Source organism: Coturnix japonica, chromosome 9 (assembly GCF_054131305.1).
Source record: "Coturnix japonica strain WE chromosome 9, WE-NBRP24, whole genome shotgun sequence".
Lineage (NCBI taxonomy): Eukaryota > Metazoa > Chordata > Aves > Galliformes > Phasianidae > Coturnix > Coturnix japonica.
Window position 1 is genome coordinate 2,826,233 of NC_140671.1, and position 17,707 is coordinate 2,843,939.

At 36.2% G+C, this 17,707-nt stretch overlaps 1 protein-coding gene across 50 annotated transcripts in view; it reads left to right on the forward strand.

Moving 5' to 3' along the window:
* Positions 1-17,707, forward strand: part of RIMBP2 (RIMS binding protein 2) — a 96,400-nt gene that overhangs the window by 44,851 nt on the left and 33,842 nt on the right. For 48 of the 50 annotated variants that reach the window (XR_014931952.1, XR_014931953.1, XR_014931954.1 and 45 more), the window contains 4 exons: positions 6,967-7,056; positions 11,358-11,480; positions 14,429-14,533; positions 16,400-16,450. Coding sequence is in view for 45 of the 50 variants with exons in the window: in XM_085509437.1 (XP_085365563.1) it covers positions 6,967-7,056; positions 11,358-11,480; positions 14,429-14,533; positions 16,400-16,450 (369 nt within the window). In the remaining 5 variants the exon portion in view is untranslated. Of the gene's footprint in view, positions 1-203; positions 3,628-6,966; positions 7,057-11,357; positions 11,481-14,428; positions 14,534-16,399; positions 16,451-17,707 lie in introns of those variants that run through there. The other 2 variants (XM_085509456.1, XM_085509457.1) reach the window with 1 other exon arrangement.

Here is a 17,707-nt window from a genome sequence, read left to right on the forward strand (position 1 = left end):
AGTCAAATCATCTGTGAAACATTTCCACAAGTGCTTGTTGCTGGTGGCTGTTCCTGTTTTTCAGGAGTGTCTCTAACCATTAGAAGAATCCAAAACCAATGAACATTTTTTGGTCGTAATTACCATGTGTATCTTGGTGAAAAACAAGCCTCGTGTATTCCTTCAAGGAATACTGTGCAAACTATTGACATCCTCAGGGTGTGTTTGTAGGTAAAGGTATATTCAAGATTTTCTTACAGAGATCATATGCTGCCATCCTGCAGCACTTTTGTACCACTTGATGTAGGTTAGTGCATAACTTTATTTAGTGTCTGGTTTTCACTTTGTTTAGTGTAAGTCTTACCTGAAGGCCATAGTATTACCCGCTCTGAAAACAGAACTTTTGGAGCATGAACAGCTGTTGATGAATAATGCTTCTGATGTCTAGTTCCTAAATTATTCTGCTTATTTTTCTTGCGTTTGTATTGAAATGAAAAATGATTTTCTGCTTTCAAGTCACTTATTTCTTTTTCAATTGTGCTGAACTTTTTGTGGGTTTTCAGAACTGTGCACAATGTCACTGTAACCTTCTACCTGAAGAAATTACTGAGACAACTGTGTCATTACTAATGGCACCAGAGCTCACGCTTGGTTTTTTTTTTTCCACGTTTGTCTCATTAAATTTGCTGCTTTAAAGAGTTGGCAATCTCTGAAAACATCCTTAGCTTGTTGAGCTGGTGTTTTGCTCAGGTTCAGTACATTTCATCCTTTTTTAGTGCCACAGGACTGCATTTTCCACCTGCTGGGGCATGATGTTGCCATGACAACAGCTGATCTTGTTTGGTCTTCTCTTTGTGCATGATGGAAAGGAAAGCTTTTTGAGAGATGTTTGGGAAAGCTGATCTAACTAATTGCATTTTAATTATCAGTGAAATAGAACAAGAAGGCTTGTTCTATTTGTAGAAAAATAAGAAATTTCTAACATAAGAAATAGCACAGTGAAATGGACTCTTTAATCAGAGCTGACAAGATTTCTCCATGAGCTATTTCTGTATAACAGTGTCTGCAACTGTTGTGTTAGCAGAATATTAACATAAATGGTCTGTAGAAGATCCTGTAAGGTATTCCACTGAGAGATCTCCCAACCCAGACTGCAATTCACTGGCCTTCTGTATGCCTTCTGTTAATCAGCAAATAGAAACCTTAATGACATAGTAGGTAATTAAAGAGATGCTGCAGCCTTATCCCTAATGAGCTCCAGTGATGATCAGAATTACTTTGTTCATGTGTTTCTAGCTGACGTGTTTTGTTTGTTCTTCCACTTGTGAAATCATAGCAAATGGAAAATGTGGACAGCAATTTCCTTCTGGATTGTCACAAAGTTTGAGTGGAAATCCACACTTTTGTAGAAGGCAGAAGGAAAAAACACAAGTTTTTAATTAGTTTTAAATAATTAGTTGCCTTTGGTTTGACATACAAATCCAAGGTGTGTCTTTGACACATCCATTGAAGTTGAGGCAATAGAAAAAATCACTATTAGTTGTAGATGGGAAACAAAATATTATACTGTATTATGATAACATCAATAAGAAAATATTTCTAGAGGGAACCAAAGGGAACATCCTCTTCAGACAGCTTGCTACCAGCATTTCAATGAGGTTGTTTATCCTGTGCTGCCTTTCCTTTATGCCTTTCTTCGAGGAACTCCGTGTTCGCTTATTTTATCACTTAAAACTGGATCATTTCAGATTACTTCTTTCTTTTGCTTGCTTGTAAGTTACCCCTGAATAAACTCAAACTGTGGCATGGGAAATGAGAATTTAGACCTGGCCTCTCAGATGTGCTGGTTCATTTGGTGCATTGAGATGTGAGCGTAAAAATAATTGAAAGGAAAAGCCCTGAATAAATATTGATCTTACTTCAACCCACAAATCAAACTGATTAACTTTCTAATACTGACCAAGGGAAAATGTGACTGTGATACTAAGTTTGATTCTCTAGTGCTGCAGAAATGTATTTTTATGATATCCTCAACTGTGTTTGTGTTGCCAGCAGCAACAAATCTAATCAAATATGGTTACACAAGATTCCAAAACTGGGGGATCTTCCAAGATTTCAGGTATATCTGATGTTGAAGTCTCCTTATCCCATCTGCAAAACGTGGCCTGGGCTGCCTTAACAGTGTTCTGGTGAGGCTGGCAGAGCTGAGGTGGTAAGAAAAGGTTGTTCCAATAAGTTATGAGAAGCAGTGCGTGAAGAGTTAGTGCTCTAAAAGGAACATGAATGAAATGAGTTGGTAGTGCAAAGCCTATTACCTTAAGAGTCTTACTAAAGTGAAAAATAATTGGTACTTTAATTATTCATATTTCTTAACATCTGGTCCTGGTCACTGCAGCGCCAAACAAGGCATTGGTGATTTCCAAATATGATATACTGCTCCAGTTCCTGTGTTCCTTATTTGGTAGTGCTTTTTAAGTAGTGCTATTTTTATGTAGTGTTTATTATGCTACATTCAGCCTACTGATTAGAGGGTAAAGCTGCATTTGTTTTCTTTTATTAGAATTAAGTACAATTTGCATGAAAATGTCTTTTTCTAAAAATGAAGGAAATCTAATTGGGAAGGGACTTTATTTAAAATTGAAGCTGTTTTAAATAGAGCTTCATTTTTCCAAAGAGTAGTAGCAGAAAGAAAAAATGAACGTGTGTTAACGTTCAAAGTAAAATCGGGTTCTTTAGTCTTTAAATGCTAAGATCATAAAATGTTAGACTACTTCCCTGCACTGCTTGATAACGTGTACTCGATTGTGATAATTCAGAATCACAATCACAGTGAAATATTAAAAAAACTTAGACAAAAGCCTTTAGTTTGTCAAATGCAATGAAAAGCAATCAGCCTTCCACTGATTTACAATATATATGTTATTACAGTTGCATGGTTCTAACTATTGAGTTGGTAACAGTGGAATACAGTACTGGATAGAGCTGTATTGCACCCTTCATGGCATGGGGAGAGGGGATGCTGGATATAATAGAAGGAGGATGAGTAATCTTTGCCTTTAGAATCTACCCCTTAAAATACAAAAAAAATAATGACAAAAAAGAGAATAGTGATGTTAAACCTGACCTTAGTAATGAGTCATCTACAGGGCAAAAACATGTAAGAAAATATCAGAAGGTTATTCATTTTTCTCTTTAAGTGCCTCTAGACCACTGGTTTTCAGTTTTCTCCTGGAATGATGTGATTCTGTGCATGCATTGTCAAAATCGAGGAACATCATGTAGGATTACAGTCAGTGTGTTCTAATGCAGTCAGTCCAGGTTACTGGCAAAACAAGTATCAAAGAAAAAAGGCTACCAATAAATGAATAGTGTATAACTTTTTTTTTCCTCCTTTTTTTAAAAAACAAATATAATTGATGGATGAGCAAACTAGCACACAGGGCAACAGATGCCTTTCTCCAGGCAATATAGAACCTTGTTACCCAGACAGTGGTGTCAGATTGTATTAAATCTACAGAAGTCATCCTCCTACCGTGAATTTTTATAGCCAGTCCTCGTATCTGCAGGAGAATTTCTACTTTTGCTCTACTAGAAACACACAGTTTTGCTTTCATTTCTGCATTTTAAAAGATGCAACTCATATATAAGGTAATACATTTATTTCTAATATGTTTTTATGTCTAAGTTTTAATGGATATTTTTATTAATTGTCTCAGTTTTTGTGATGTACTGGTGTGTCTGTGATGCTCTGGGCATCCTTTAAAAAATGGCACGCTGTAAGGACTGATTGTGTTTTTAGACATTTGGGAGGGCTTCAATTTTCTGATTCAGTTTACTTCAAAGATTTTGAAAAGATCGTCTTTAGTGCTGCTTTCTTACATTGAAATGCTTCAGCTGAAAATGCCTGAAGCATTTCTTACATACATCAGTAAATATCCTTGCTGCTGGGGATTTTGTCTGGCATGTTAAAGACAAGGTTTCAGATTCTTTTTTGCAAATTACTCTCTATAGAGTCCTGACATGAATACGTGCTGTCTGGCACCCTATCACGTATGTGATATATGTAGGTATGGTACATGTTTCCTGTGTTTACTTGTTGAAAAGTCTTGACTAGAAGCAATCGAAGTATGGTGTAACTTCTGCCTAAATATATTATAAACAAGTTTATGTTTTGGCTTGTTCTATCACCAGCTGATTATTTTCTGTGTGAGTACTATTATTATTTATATAATAATGATATTATTATTTAATTTATTTTTAGGAGGAAAGTTGAGTATTTCTACATATTTCCATCCTTATAATTCATTTCTCATGTTTATTCCTCTCTAAAATTTTGTACGTTCTTTTGTGTGTTCCCTTTTAGACTTCTGGTAGGACTATTAAACTGAGAGTAGGGAAGGCTGTAGGGAAGAAGTCCTAGAATTCATTGACAACCTGGAGGCATGAAGCGTGGATTCAGTGTATTGCCAGGAAATGTGTCATTTGTGATGGCTGCCCTATGTATTTCCTGACCTCTTTGTTTTGTTGACTTGGAGGTTCTGTTTGAAATTGGCAGTTGTAAGAACTGAAGTGAGAAGTGTTGCCCTGTTGTTAATGCATTCAATGCTAGCTGTCAAGTAAATGAAAGCGAATGGAAAAGGATTCTATTTATTTCTGTATAGCATTTTCAAAAGACATCTGTCTCCTTTAAAATGTATTTGAAGCTTCAGAACTCGGGATACAGCACAGTGGTGTATGCAGGGCAGCCATGAACTGTCATCTTTCAGAGACCCACCGTGGGCTACTGAGATTTTATGCTGCATATCTGAATCTTCTATTTCATCCATGGAAGAAAACTGTAAAATGTCCTTTTCTTCTACATGGCTTGAATTCCCTTTTAATATATTAATTTTCTATTGAGTGAAATATAGTTCTTGGATGATTAAATTAACTTTGGTCTTTGTTGAAAGCTTATATTTGACTAATCTGGAAAATATGGAAGCCAATGGATTAGGAAAAGAATCACAAACTGACATGAATATTAAGCAATGCATAACTATTATTTGCAGAAAAATAGGTGGTATTTCACAGCCACAAGAGAAGAAATTCCTTCTCTGATGTAAAGAGGAGACATGAAAGAAGTACTGTTAAATGTGTTTCTCCATGTGCAGTTAGCATCTGGAATTACTCAACTCTGGAGAAACTGCCCATAAGGAATTTTAAGAATAAGAGATTTTAGTCTTTGAGAAATTTATCTTTTAGATATCTTAAAGAAATTTTAATCTTTAGGAGAAGTTGTACCTGTTGAGTACTGTTCATGTTTGCTGTACGGAAGCTTGCTGGTGTTCCCATGCGGGCATTAAGTGTGTGCTGCTTCAGTTAATCCCATCACAGGTTACTTTCAGGACATGGCAGGCGACTGGAGTAGTGTGTGGGAAGGCAGATTTGGAGTAAGTCTGTCACTAAGCCACCTGGTTAGGGGCATGACCTTTGGCAAGTGGCTTGATCTCTCTCTTTCTGCAAGGGGATTTCAGTATTCTTGGTTGCTCTTTTGTTGTGTTCAGTTGCTTTCTCATATTCAACACCAATTGTATGAAAACAGTACTGGTTAAAAACTTTTTCATACAGATAAGCGAAAACACGGGCCAAGTAAATAACAGAATCTCCTACTATAGGCGAAGTCACTACATCAGCTTCCTCTACATACAGTTAATATACCATCAATTACCGCTTTGCTCCTCACTCTCCTTCCCCTCCACTTCTGCTTGAATTCCTTTTAATAACTTTATTAAAAGCTGGTAAGGCATTGTCACTTGTTCCCCATTAAAGTCAGCTGAGCAGTATTGATTCATAACAAATGCAAATTGATCCATTAAAGTCAATGGTAAATCTCGCTTGACAGAAGCCTGTGGTTCAAAGGATTTTTCAGGGCAGCTACAATAGCTTATTTTTGCCTACTAAAATGCAGAATAGTTACACAGTGCTTTACAAATAACTTTGAGTAATTAATAGGGTTTGCTTATTTATTCACATATCCAAGGAACCATTCAGTGCAGTTTGCTTGTATTGTAAAAATATTTGCTGATTTAATTCACACCTTTGAAAAAATGTAACGTGAGCTAAGAAATTGTTGTCATTTTGTCCCTCAGAACTGTCTGGCATCTCAGGATCTGACTGTCATTTTTTAATTGCATCCTAAACAACAGATTTAGCAGAACTTGAGAAATTTTAATTGCTGCTATCCTTAGGTGTGAGCTGATGGGTGTGACTGCAACGAGGAGACTGAAAATACTGGGATTTGATGTCTTGGTTTAGTTCAGTAGTGTTTAGTCAAGAGTAGCTTCCCACCTGTGGGCTGTAGTTAATATCTTCATATTAAGACAGTTGTCTTGTGTCTGCATTTTGGATTTGCCATTGTAGTGTACAAGTGTTCTACCTGGACTCTAAAATGATTGAATTTAAACATGTATATATGCATTTATTATAAGCAGACATACTACCATTAGAAACAGCTATCTTAAATCTAGTGACGTATATGAATATAGACATGTACATGGGTACGCATTCCAGTTGTTGGTTTTTGTGCTTGGAATGCCTTGTGAAGATCTGAGCTTGAGGATATTACTTTACTCTGGGAGCAAGCTTTCTTCCCTGCTCTCAGTAAGTTAACCAGGTTTGAGCTCCTTGTTGCATCTGCAGGGAGATTCTTTTTTTGTTAATATATATATTTATCTGCACCAGGCTTGTGATGTCAGGTCATCTGTTTGTCTGCACATCTTTAATCAGATCATCTACTGAAAACATGTGGTTTTATGATAGAGCCAACTGTAATTGTAAGCTAATCTTCTGCAACTGCACCTTCAGTGCCTTTGGCTTTATGCCTGGTACTACACTTAATGGTAGGTTAATACCAAATAATGCAAAAACATTGCTTCCTTAAGAACTTAATAGGATGTACTGTAATGGAGATAAATGGTCTATAACACACACTCTTTTCTTGTGTTTTAGAAAAATGAACTGAAGGATGCTGTGCAAGAAAAGAATCGCCTGAGCCTTCAGTATGCAAATGTGTCACACAAAGCCCTGCAATATGACCAGGTACCAATCCTAAGTACAGAACTCGTACATTAATTTGTTACAGTAATCAATCTGCAAAGTGGATAAAAATGGATTGTGTAGTTACCTCTTAATTTTTATTTCCTCTTAGAAAACACAAAGTATTTTAATAAAAAATAAGTTATGTGTGTATCTAACAAACAAATGTATGAAAAAGACACACTGGTTGATGGTACAGATATGTGTTATTCCTGATGCTTCTTAATATCACAAAAAGGTATTAAGCTTTGGAAAAAAGATGATTTTTAAAGTAATTTTGTTGAGATTTGGTTGAAAAAAAAAACACTATTTTTTCTGGAGAATGCTGACAGAAAGGCTTACTCACTGGCAGTGTGTTTTCCTTCCTTTCTGCATTTTTCCCTTGTACTTTTTTTCATTTCTCAATAATAAAATGTTGAAATGCCATTCATTGTCCAGCAGTAAATTTCACAAATCCTGTTATCAGCTGTTATTTTCCCTGTAGCATGACATATGGCATAAGTCCATGTCTCAGCTATTCTAGGTCCCGCTTTCATGGTTAGCTTTTCTTTTTTCTTTTTTTTCTTTTTTTTTGCCTGTTTGGGGACAAAAGATCTTCCTGACTACTGTGATTTTTATCTGTGGCAAATCCTTCATGGCTTAAGTAGCATGGGCTGATGTGCCTTACCTCATCACATATGTATTCAGTGGAAGAAACATCATGAACCAGCCACTTTACAAGGCTACATTTAGCTAAAAATAAAACTCCAATCTGGGATTTCTACAGGGCTTAAGTGAGTTGCTCAGCAACCTCATTCACATCAGAAGAGCTGTAACTCATGCAGACGCTGATGAAAGCCCATCCCTGAACCTTGCAAAATGGTGGTAGCTGCGTCCTTGGACATCTCTGACACACGTGTCACAGGGCAGCCTAGCGCTGTTATTTCCAAACCAAAAGAGGTCTGACTTAGTCGTAAGATAAAGCAAAATAGTGAGGTTTAGAGATAGCTGTGCATGTACTCTATTTTCTCTGTAGCACTCGGTATCAAAGCAGACTGGAAATTTTTAGTTGGTGAGGATATAAATTATTTTTATATACAGAAGCAGCATGACAGTATGTTATACTGGGTGGAAGATGTGGATCATAGAATTACTCAATTTTATTCATCCATCTATCTGGAATTTCTTCATTTCTATTATGTTTTTCTCTTCTTTTTATTGTTGTTTACACATCACCCTTACTGTTTGGTTCACAAGTCACATAAAGACATACATAGGCAGTGTTATGTTCTAGCTGACATAGAAATAGCATGCAGTGTTAATGCAGTGAAGGCTTAGTGCATTGGTGACACTAAGAAGATTAGCTCTCTTACTATCAGAAAGTTATGTGGTTAATAATACTTTGTTGTAGGTAACATTTGTTTCTGGAGAGCTTGAGACACACTGAAAAACCTAGTGAAAACAATTTAAAATATGAAGGTGTAGCATCAGCCTTAGTCACGTTAGTTGCTAAGTTAACAATAAAGTTAGTTCACCATTACATAGTATTTTACAAACATTCATAGTATGATAACTCTGCAGGGCACATTACAAAAACTCAGTGTGTCTGTGCTACTGGTTTTTATATCCCAGGCTCTGCAGGATCAAAGGCTTTCTATAAGTATGCCCTCTCACTTTCGACAGTGTTAAAAATATGCAAATTATGAAGAATTTTGTGGCATACCTTTGGGTGTTAACAAACCTTGTTTGTTCCTGCTTGCCTAACAAGTTCTCTAAGGAACTGCTGGTTTTTTACCTTTTTTTTTTCTCTCCTTCCTCCATACATAAAATGAGAGTGAGGATGGATTGTACAGTTTAGATTACTTTTTACTATTAAGAAAGTGTGAAATTAAACGCACGTGAATGTTGAGATCAGTGCAGAAGTCTAATAGAGTTAGGGCTCAACCCTGAAGGGGAAAAAACCTAGTTTGATCTTTTCCCCCTTTGAGAGCTGACCTGAAAAGCAGGCCAACTTTATCCAAGCAACTGGAGCTGGGAGAATGTTTATGCATTCTGCTGTGTAGCGCAGATATAACAACTGCTCATTTATGCACATTGTAATTGTTGAAATTCAGCTCTAGCGAGGAGAAAGTATGAGTTGTGCTACTTTTAAATGTACCAAATAAGAACAAAACTTTACTTAATTTATGCAGTTTTGTGTTGTTACTCTGCATAAGAGAAAGAAGGTAGTTTCTGGAGTAAAGTACTTGTGAAAAGGTTTGTACCCCTAGAAGTGCTGCGGCACCAGGCTTTGACTTGTTTCTTTGTTCAAGTGAATCTGTACGGGTTAGTGTTTTTACATAAAAAGAAGAGACGTTATCTGTTTGGAACTGATTTCTATGATACCTGGTACCATACAGTTTTCATGATAGTTTCTGAATCATTTTCTTTCTAAACAATATCAGTGGTGTGAAAAGTAGACATATTAAGGAAGTCCAGAGCAGGAGGTGCATTATTGCATTCAGGCACAGTAGTCGTAGCTCAGTATTTGTGATTTACGTTTAACACAATGAATTTGTGAGTGGCGGAGGGCATTTTTCAGCCTGACGTGTCAGTAAAAGAGAACTATCATTTCTCACAGAATTTCTTTCACCAGTTGGCTGATGGAATTATTCGCTGATGTAGCAAAATAAACCAGCAGTCTGTTATCCTGGTCTCTGCAAGTAATTTTGGCATTTAAGAGTTCAGTAAGTGAAATATACTTGAGCAGTATTCTGGCCTTCCTAACTGACTCTAATGAAGACACGTTTAGTTAGTGGGAAGTTGAGATATGAAAAATGAATTTGTTGATGCACTGAACAGAGAAACATCACAGATCAAAATGTTCCCTAAGTTCCTGTCATGAAACTAGAACTGTTTATGATGGCACTCAATTTAGGTCAACTGGAAGCATTGATGTTTTGATGTGCTCTGTGTAATTCAAGTTCATGCATATACTATAAGTTCCTATAGACCCTTTCCTGCCAAAAGGGAAAAACATATATCAGAATGCTGCCTGTGCTGACCTGCTCCTCAGAATTATTCAGACTGCAGTGATTATTAGGATTGAGAAAATTCTTTACAAAGGAAACCAGCATCAAGTATCACAGAGGCAGAGAAAATTGAAGCCCAAGAATTCTTTTCCTGAAGCATTTCCAAAATATTGTACTTCATTCATTCTCAGTAAATGAACTGAGGACCAGACAATAACAAACTTGCATTACTGATGGTGATACTTCGTTGCTTCTTTTTTCCACTTCAACAATATGTATTGACTGATCTAAGCAATGAAACTGAATACAAAGGATGCAGGAAGTTAATAGATTATGAAAATCAGTTGCTTAAGAGTTTCCATAGTTATAAAGAAGGGAGGGAAGAGAAGAAAAATCTGTGCATGGAGGGGGAAAAAAAATAAATCCTGAGTTTGACGATAATTGCATCAGTTCTTGTGGAAAACATGATTTGTTTCTTTTTCTTCTTCCTTTTTTTCTAGTCCACTGCACTCTAAAGTGCCCTCTTACAAAGACAAATATGAGGTCTGGCTGCAACCATTTAGATTGTTTGGTCCTCAGTGAAATTTGCAAATTAACAAACTGTAGCCAGAAGGCAAATAGGCTGAATCAGTTTCCAAAACATCGCTTTAGAAAACATCGCAGAAAGATCCATGTCAGAGATTGCTTATTGCCTTTGGTTCTTAAGGAAAATGAAATTACAGTAATTACATTGTAAAAAGAACTTGTCACTTCTCCTAACTGAAGCTAGAAATACAGATGAGCTGCACCTAGATTAAAGCAAGCCTAAGCATTATCCCAACTCTTCATACTGCTTTGCCTGTCCTTATTCAGAAATCCTGCAAGCACTGTTCATGCTTTTACACTTTGTGTTGCAGTTAACAAAGGGAAACTTCTTGGAACGTTGTTCCTTGAAAATATTTTGGCTCTTTCTTTTCCTTTCTTACCTTCTATTAGCATTGCAGAGAGGGAAGAACTGTATTTTTATATAAGAATTGTTTTGATTATCATCTATTGTATTTGCTGTATAATGCATGTTTTTATTTAATTTGAGATCTTTATGCATAGCCAAGATTTGGTTGCCAGATTTTAGACCTCCCTGAAAAAAATTGTCTTTCTGATATACACCTATTTGGAGTGCATGTAATTTCCTTACAGTACATCCCCTTCCATCTACCTTTTATACTTCTTTCCTTTTTTCTTTGAACTTCTTCCCTTTTTAATTTTCATATACAGAAATGTTTTTTTCTGATATTCAGGGGTATTCAAGAATTAATCACGTATTTATTGTTGTAGGTGAAGTCAGACTATGACCATCTTAGAGAAACCCTTATCAGAGTAACCAAAGAACGAGATTTGGCTGTAAAGGGAAAACACCAGCTCCAAGCCAAGCTGGAGAACTTAGAGCAGGTCCTAAAGGTATGTATAACACTGTGAAGTCCAACAATGCAGTACTTCTCTAGCTTGTTTAATATTCCGCATATTAGTTTTTCTCCATATTAATATTCCCCATATTAAGTTTTGAGAAATACTTAGTCTAGTTTCCCTGTCAGAAGAGAAGTATAGTTATGTTTTCTATTATCTCAGGATACATCAACATAGCTGAAAAGGAAAGATGAAAAACTGCTGAATTAGTTAAATTATGGGAATCTTCTGTGCCTCTGACACAGAGGAGTTCTGATTTTCTGATGTGTTCAGCCAGCTTTTCCCTTTCATGTCACTGTAATTGTGCCCATCCATCTGCAAGCACAGATGAGAAGTCCTTTTTGAAGAAAAGTACTTGGATGAAAATTAAATTTGCTCCCTATTCAACAATCATGTATGAGTTCTGTCTCAGAACAAAACTCTAGTACTTAAAAGCCATTTGAACTTGTTTTAACATTGGTTAGTTGCACAATTTGGAAGTGTGAAAATCTCTGCTGTAAGATATAATTAGTTGCTTTGTTTTAGTTGCAGCTGTAGGTAGTTCATCGTAAATGAGTGGGCAGGAGGTAGGAGGGTCTATTCATTGTCACATCTCCCTGCTGCCTATAAGGAAGCTGGAAAAGCAAGAACTGTTTTAGTGGGGTCCTCAAGAACCATTTCAGAAATGTTTTATACTAGACAAATGTCTAGCACAAGTTTTAATGAAAACTGAAACATCCGTGATGTCATCAGTTCATTCTCTGTGGCATAGCAGGATTCCTGCCTTTGATCTGAAAGATACTCTGAAAAGGTTCCCTCTCAGTTTCTTTGAAGAACAGAGGATTATTTGAAATATGAAGACCTTACTGTATTTTTCTGTACTCCTCTAGATATAGATTTACTTTCTGATGTTAGAATAACATTATTATGACTCCTAGGAAGGTTGTAAAAAAGGAAGTGCAAATTTACATCTTTAGAAAGTTCTAACCTTCCTCACGAATGAAATCAATTATGAGGGCAAATGGATTGCCACCACCTACTCAAACTGATGGCAATGTGATCATGCAAACCAGTCTTGAAGGAAGAAGAAGAAAGAATTCAGCAGCTCAGGACTTCCTACTTGCTGATCTCCTAGTGGTTAGTCCTTGCAACCTATTCCCATAACTTATTCCCCTCAGACTTGGGAGAGGAAATGACACCAGCTGATGGGAGGATAAGAAGTGCAAAATAGATTGCAGACAGAACCAATTTGTGAGCGGAGTGGGAGGAGAAGGAATGTCTTCTGGTTTGGGGGAGATTTAACTGCTGTGCCAGGGAAGGGACAGATGCTGGGGTGAAGAGATCCTTGCTGCTTTATGTATTAAGTAGATCACAGTAGTACTAAAGCACTGTGAGAGGCTGCTGGGTTAGTGTAGTTGACCAAATGGCCTTAAAATCTGTAAACTGTAGATCACTGCATTCTTATTTTAGGAAACTGAGAAATTAAAAGTGGGGGCGAATCACATATCATGTATCACAATCTGTTTCTTCATTACATTTTGTAGATTTGCTGTGTGGTCACTGCATTAATTATTTATTGATCTTTCCAAACATTTATAAATGTTCTCTAGTAGCATTTGTAAAAATAGTAAGAATTTAAAAATATTGAAACGTACTGTACCAAGTCCACTACTAGATCTTGAATTGAGACTTCTTTTGGATATTTAAAGCTTTTATAGATTAGCAGTGGAAAATGTCTTGACTGCCGTATCATTTCTTGAATGAGTCACATCAATGTTAAGTTTTACATGAGATTTAAAGGAAGCTGCTGAGCTCAGTAAATGTAGCTTCGTGCTAATTTAAAGACTGAGTGATGCTAGTTAGCAAAACAGGCTGTTTGTTTAGTTGAGAGGAGAATTGAACCATCGTTTTTGGTTGTTATTAAATACGCTCTAAATAATAAGCACAGTTCAGAAATGCTTACAGCCTCTCAATGCTGTCCTTTGTGATTTAGGTGTAGTGGAGAATTAACAGCTCCTAAAAAGTTAGCAAAATGCTGTATGCAGTTTTCCCAGGTACAGAAAAAGATATTTTGGCCTGTTCTAGACAACTGCCACCATATATTTCTAAGTACATATTCTGATAAGCTCTGTGTAATAGCTCATGGTGCTGCAGATAAGGCATTGTGTCTCAGAACAGAGTGTTAGAATGTGTAATTTAGAAAATAAAAGTCTGTAATACCCGTTTCGCCAGAAAAGATAGCAGAATCTATAGTGATCTTTCTTAACTCCCATTTATTAAACAGGGTCTTTGAATGTTACAGTGCTATCGAGAGAATGATATTAACCTGTAATGAAAAAGATTTCTATCTACAAAGGGTGTCTTGACATTGTTCAGCTTCCCGAGAACTGTGCTTCAAACTGCTTTGAATCATTAGCAGTAACTATGCTTAAAACTATTTTTTAAGCACTGTGAAATCATTTTGTTTTTTTTTTTTCTAAATCTGTTTTTGTTTGTCCTCTGTGTAATTTACTATAATTAGTGAGTGGAGAATAGCAAAAGTAAGCTATTTTGGGGGGGACATCATTTGGAAGACAGAAACAAACTCAAGATAATGAGGCAGTTAGGGAATTGTCAAGCTAGTTTTTTTTTTCCAAGCTTTACTTAGGTTAAAACTTCACATAAAAGATGTAACTGATGGATAAAAAGGCTTCTGTTCACTTAGGCATCATAGAGGCCACACTGCTGGCAGTGACAGTCAGATCTCCTAAAAGAGATTGCTGTCAGAATACCTGAGTTTAGCAGTGACCATATTCATCTGGGTACTGAGCAAATTAAGATTCTTTTCAGATTCCTTTTTGTCTAAAAGTGATAGCAGAATGTCTTTATGTTGAGTTGACCATCTGCATTCCGGGGACTGGCAGTATGTTTGTCTAAGATATGTTGAATCTCCTGATAGTTTTGTATTCCTTTCTTTGAAATAGCATATGCGAGAGGCTGCTGAACGGCGGCAACAGCTGGAGTTGGAGCATGAGCAAGCCTTGGCTGTCCTCAACGCCAAACAGCAGGAAATTGAACTCCTGCAGAAGGTAAGTGAAGGAAATGAAAGATGCAACAGCAAATTACAGTGACAAAGCACACTCACAACAGTCTCTTGGTTTAAAGAAAATAAATCCACAGCTACATAACTAGTCCTGTTTTCACCTCAAAATCGGAGCCCATCTTGCTTGCCTTTATATCGAGCTTGGGAATATTTTTGTACAGCCTTTTAATTTTGTGGTAATTGAAATGCAGAGAATTTACTGTTCCCTTGTCAGTTTGATTAACTGGAACAGTTAATCATTCTCACTGACACTGACTTAGGATTTCTTTGGCTTCCTCTTCTAGTCACTGGTGAGTCACGATACTTTTCCCCACTATATTAGATTAATGCAACTCCTCGTCAAGGTCCTTACAGTTGATCTTGTCCTTACAGTTGATCTTTTCCATGAACTAAATGGCTGTTTAAGTAACTCATTGTTACACTTGTTCTTTAATTTGCAGTAAGATGTATTTTATCACAGTGCATCTTCTCTATATTCATTATCATACATAAAAACATGGCATTGAATTTCACTTTTACCGAAGTCATTTGAAGTTTTGAAATTAAATAAATGTTCAAATATTTATTCTTGCTAGCATTTTCTAACATTCTAGTAATAGAATTGTATACTGTCCTCAAAACAAAGAAAGGGTTGTGGGGGCTTTTAGGAGTAGCTTTTTTTGTTGTTAATGGTGGTATTTGGGTATTTTGTTCATTTCCCTTTTTTTTGGTGGATTGTGTGTGTATGTATATATGTATGTGCTGGTCTTAGCCCTTCCATGCTCAAGTTCTTTCTGTCAGTGTCATGATGGGATGAATCACAGAATTTTAGACGTTAAAAAAATGCACGTTGCTAGCAGAACTTGATGCATTTGCAGTCACATTTTGATATGATAAATAAAAATTAATTCTTTTCTTTATGTGGGTACAAACTCTTCAGATTATCAGCCTAAAAGGAAGAATGTAATATCGTTGATCCAAGTTCTGTGTTGAAGGGGAATCAGATGGTCTTCTTCTCCAAGAAACCTTAATATAAGACAGTCTGATGAAAAAGAGAGATAGCTATTGACACAGCTTTCCTAATCATTTATCAAGAACTCATATCCTGGGTAGATTTTATTAAACTTGTTGTGATGGATAACACCAGGCTTTCTATTACCTGCTATCATATGTTCACTAATGCTCCCTGAGCCATTATTATATCAGGTGCTAGCAATAAGAGTCATCTCTGTAGTGCAGGAAGAAGTATGACTGTGTGTTCAGGGCCAAAACAGGTTTTATTACCATACATGACTGTGAAGTATAGTTTAAATACGTGGTTTTTATTGTGACTTTATGGCCTGACCAGTTTCTCCCTCTTTTCTTCTTTGGGCCAGTTGATTGAAGTCTAAATGTTGTACTTCCATTTACAGGCAACCTTTCTTATGGTTGTCTTTAAGTGTTTTGTGAGATGGTGCTGCGTGTAAAGAATAAGTTTAATTTTCTTGTCATCTTTTTGTGGTAAATGTATTAGATTCTACTATGAATATCCTCAAATACAGAATTTACTGAAACAGTTCATTTTTATTTTAGTGGGTTTCAGAGATACTTGTGATCCTGCCGTGTGTTGAGCATGCTTGTATTGGCCAAATAAATACTGATGCTATTAGGTTTCACTGAGATTCTGTCTCCAAAAATAAGGCAGATAGTTTGATGGCTTAGAACCAAAGTGCTGTAGTAGATTGCCCTAGCCAGCCCTCCAAGACAGTAAATAGATTTGGATTTGAGTATATGGTATGCTACTCTTTGTGGTTAGAACATACTATCTATGACATGACTAATTGATTCTTCTGTTCATTTTTCTTTTGTTTTTTCTTCAATTTGTATAAATAAGGCTCAGGTTGAAGCTAAGAAGGAACATGAAGGAGCAGTTCAGTTGCTAGAGGTAAGAAGATACCTTTTGTGTTTCTTGTGGTTGTGGAGGTTTCATTCTGAAGGCGATAACAGTATCATCACTTCTGAAAGATTCGATTCTTTAATCCTGCCTCTAATCCTATTGCTTTGTGTCACCCACAGTGGCCTTTCTTAGCATTTCCCAACTGTGCTGAAATATATTTTTGGAGTTTACCAGTGACTGTATCACTTATTAAGCAAACACCATTAAATAAATTAAACTTTGAGAGATTATTCAGGTGACAGGCATTAGTAATTTTTAATGCACTAATTGCCTGCATATACTAAGGCAACATTATCCATAACAATGCATTAAAACCTTAGTACTGTCACTAGGAATTGCTCATAGAAGTTGCTTTCTTGGCACAGGGTATTTCAGAAAATTTATCTTCAGGAAAAATCTAGTAATCTGGTCTGTGCCTGAGGATACAGAAATAGTTGTTTCTAGCATAGAAAAGACATGAAGAAAAGGAGCAAATTCTTACTCCCATTCAGAAACCATGAGCTTTGCTGTCAGTTTTAGTTGGAATAGGGCAAGGTTTGTAAAACTTTTCTGCCTTCCTTGGACAAGGTAAAGTGTCAGGACATATAGACACAGAAGTAAATAACATTGCCTGTTATTCTTTTTTTCTTCACTTTTTCCACACATAATAGGTATTTTTATGATAACTAGCAAACTAGTTTTCTGCACGAGGAAAGGAATAAGCATTAAATGTGTATTAACATAACACAAACCTAAAGAACATACAATACTATGGACCAGGTATAGCAAATGCATTTGTCAGTCTTTCACTTAGAAATCTGTTTTCAGTGATTTCTTCTCATGGTTGTTATTCTATTGGTGTGTTTACTGTGCTAATTGGAGGTGACCTTTCAGATACATCAATAGTCTCATTAAAAATGTTCAGTTACTTAAAGTTATATGTCCAGAGGAAGGATTTTACTCATATGCTTTCATTATTATCATATATATTAAATTTGTGCCTTTAAGAATATAAGATAATAATTTAACGTCTGGTGGAAAGTATATGATGCAGGAAAATATAAGTAGAAACAAAGGAAGCAAGTGATTATTTATCTCCCTCAAGCTAAACAAAATTCCTATTTAGCTGATTTGTTTGCAAACTCTGATTTGCGTAACCCCATCAAGGTTTCTTAAGCTTTTGCTTTTTGTTGCCTTAGACCCATTAATTTTGTTTATTTATCTGCCTTTTGCAATTCAAGATCAGCAGTTGATATTGATTTCTGA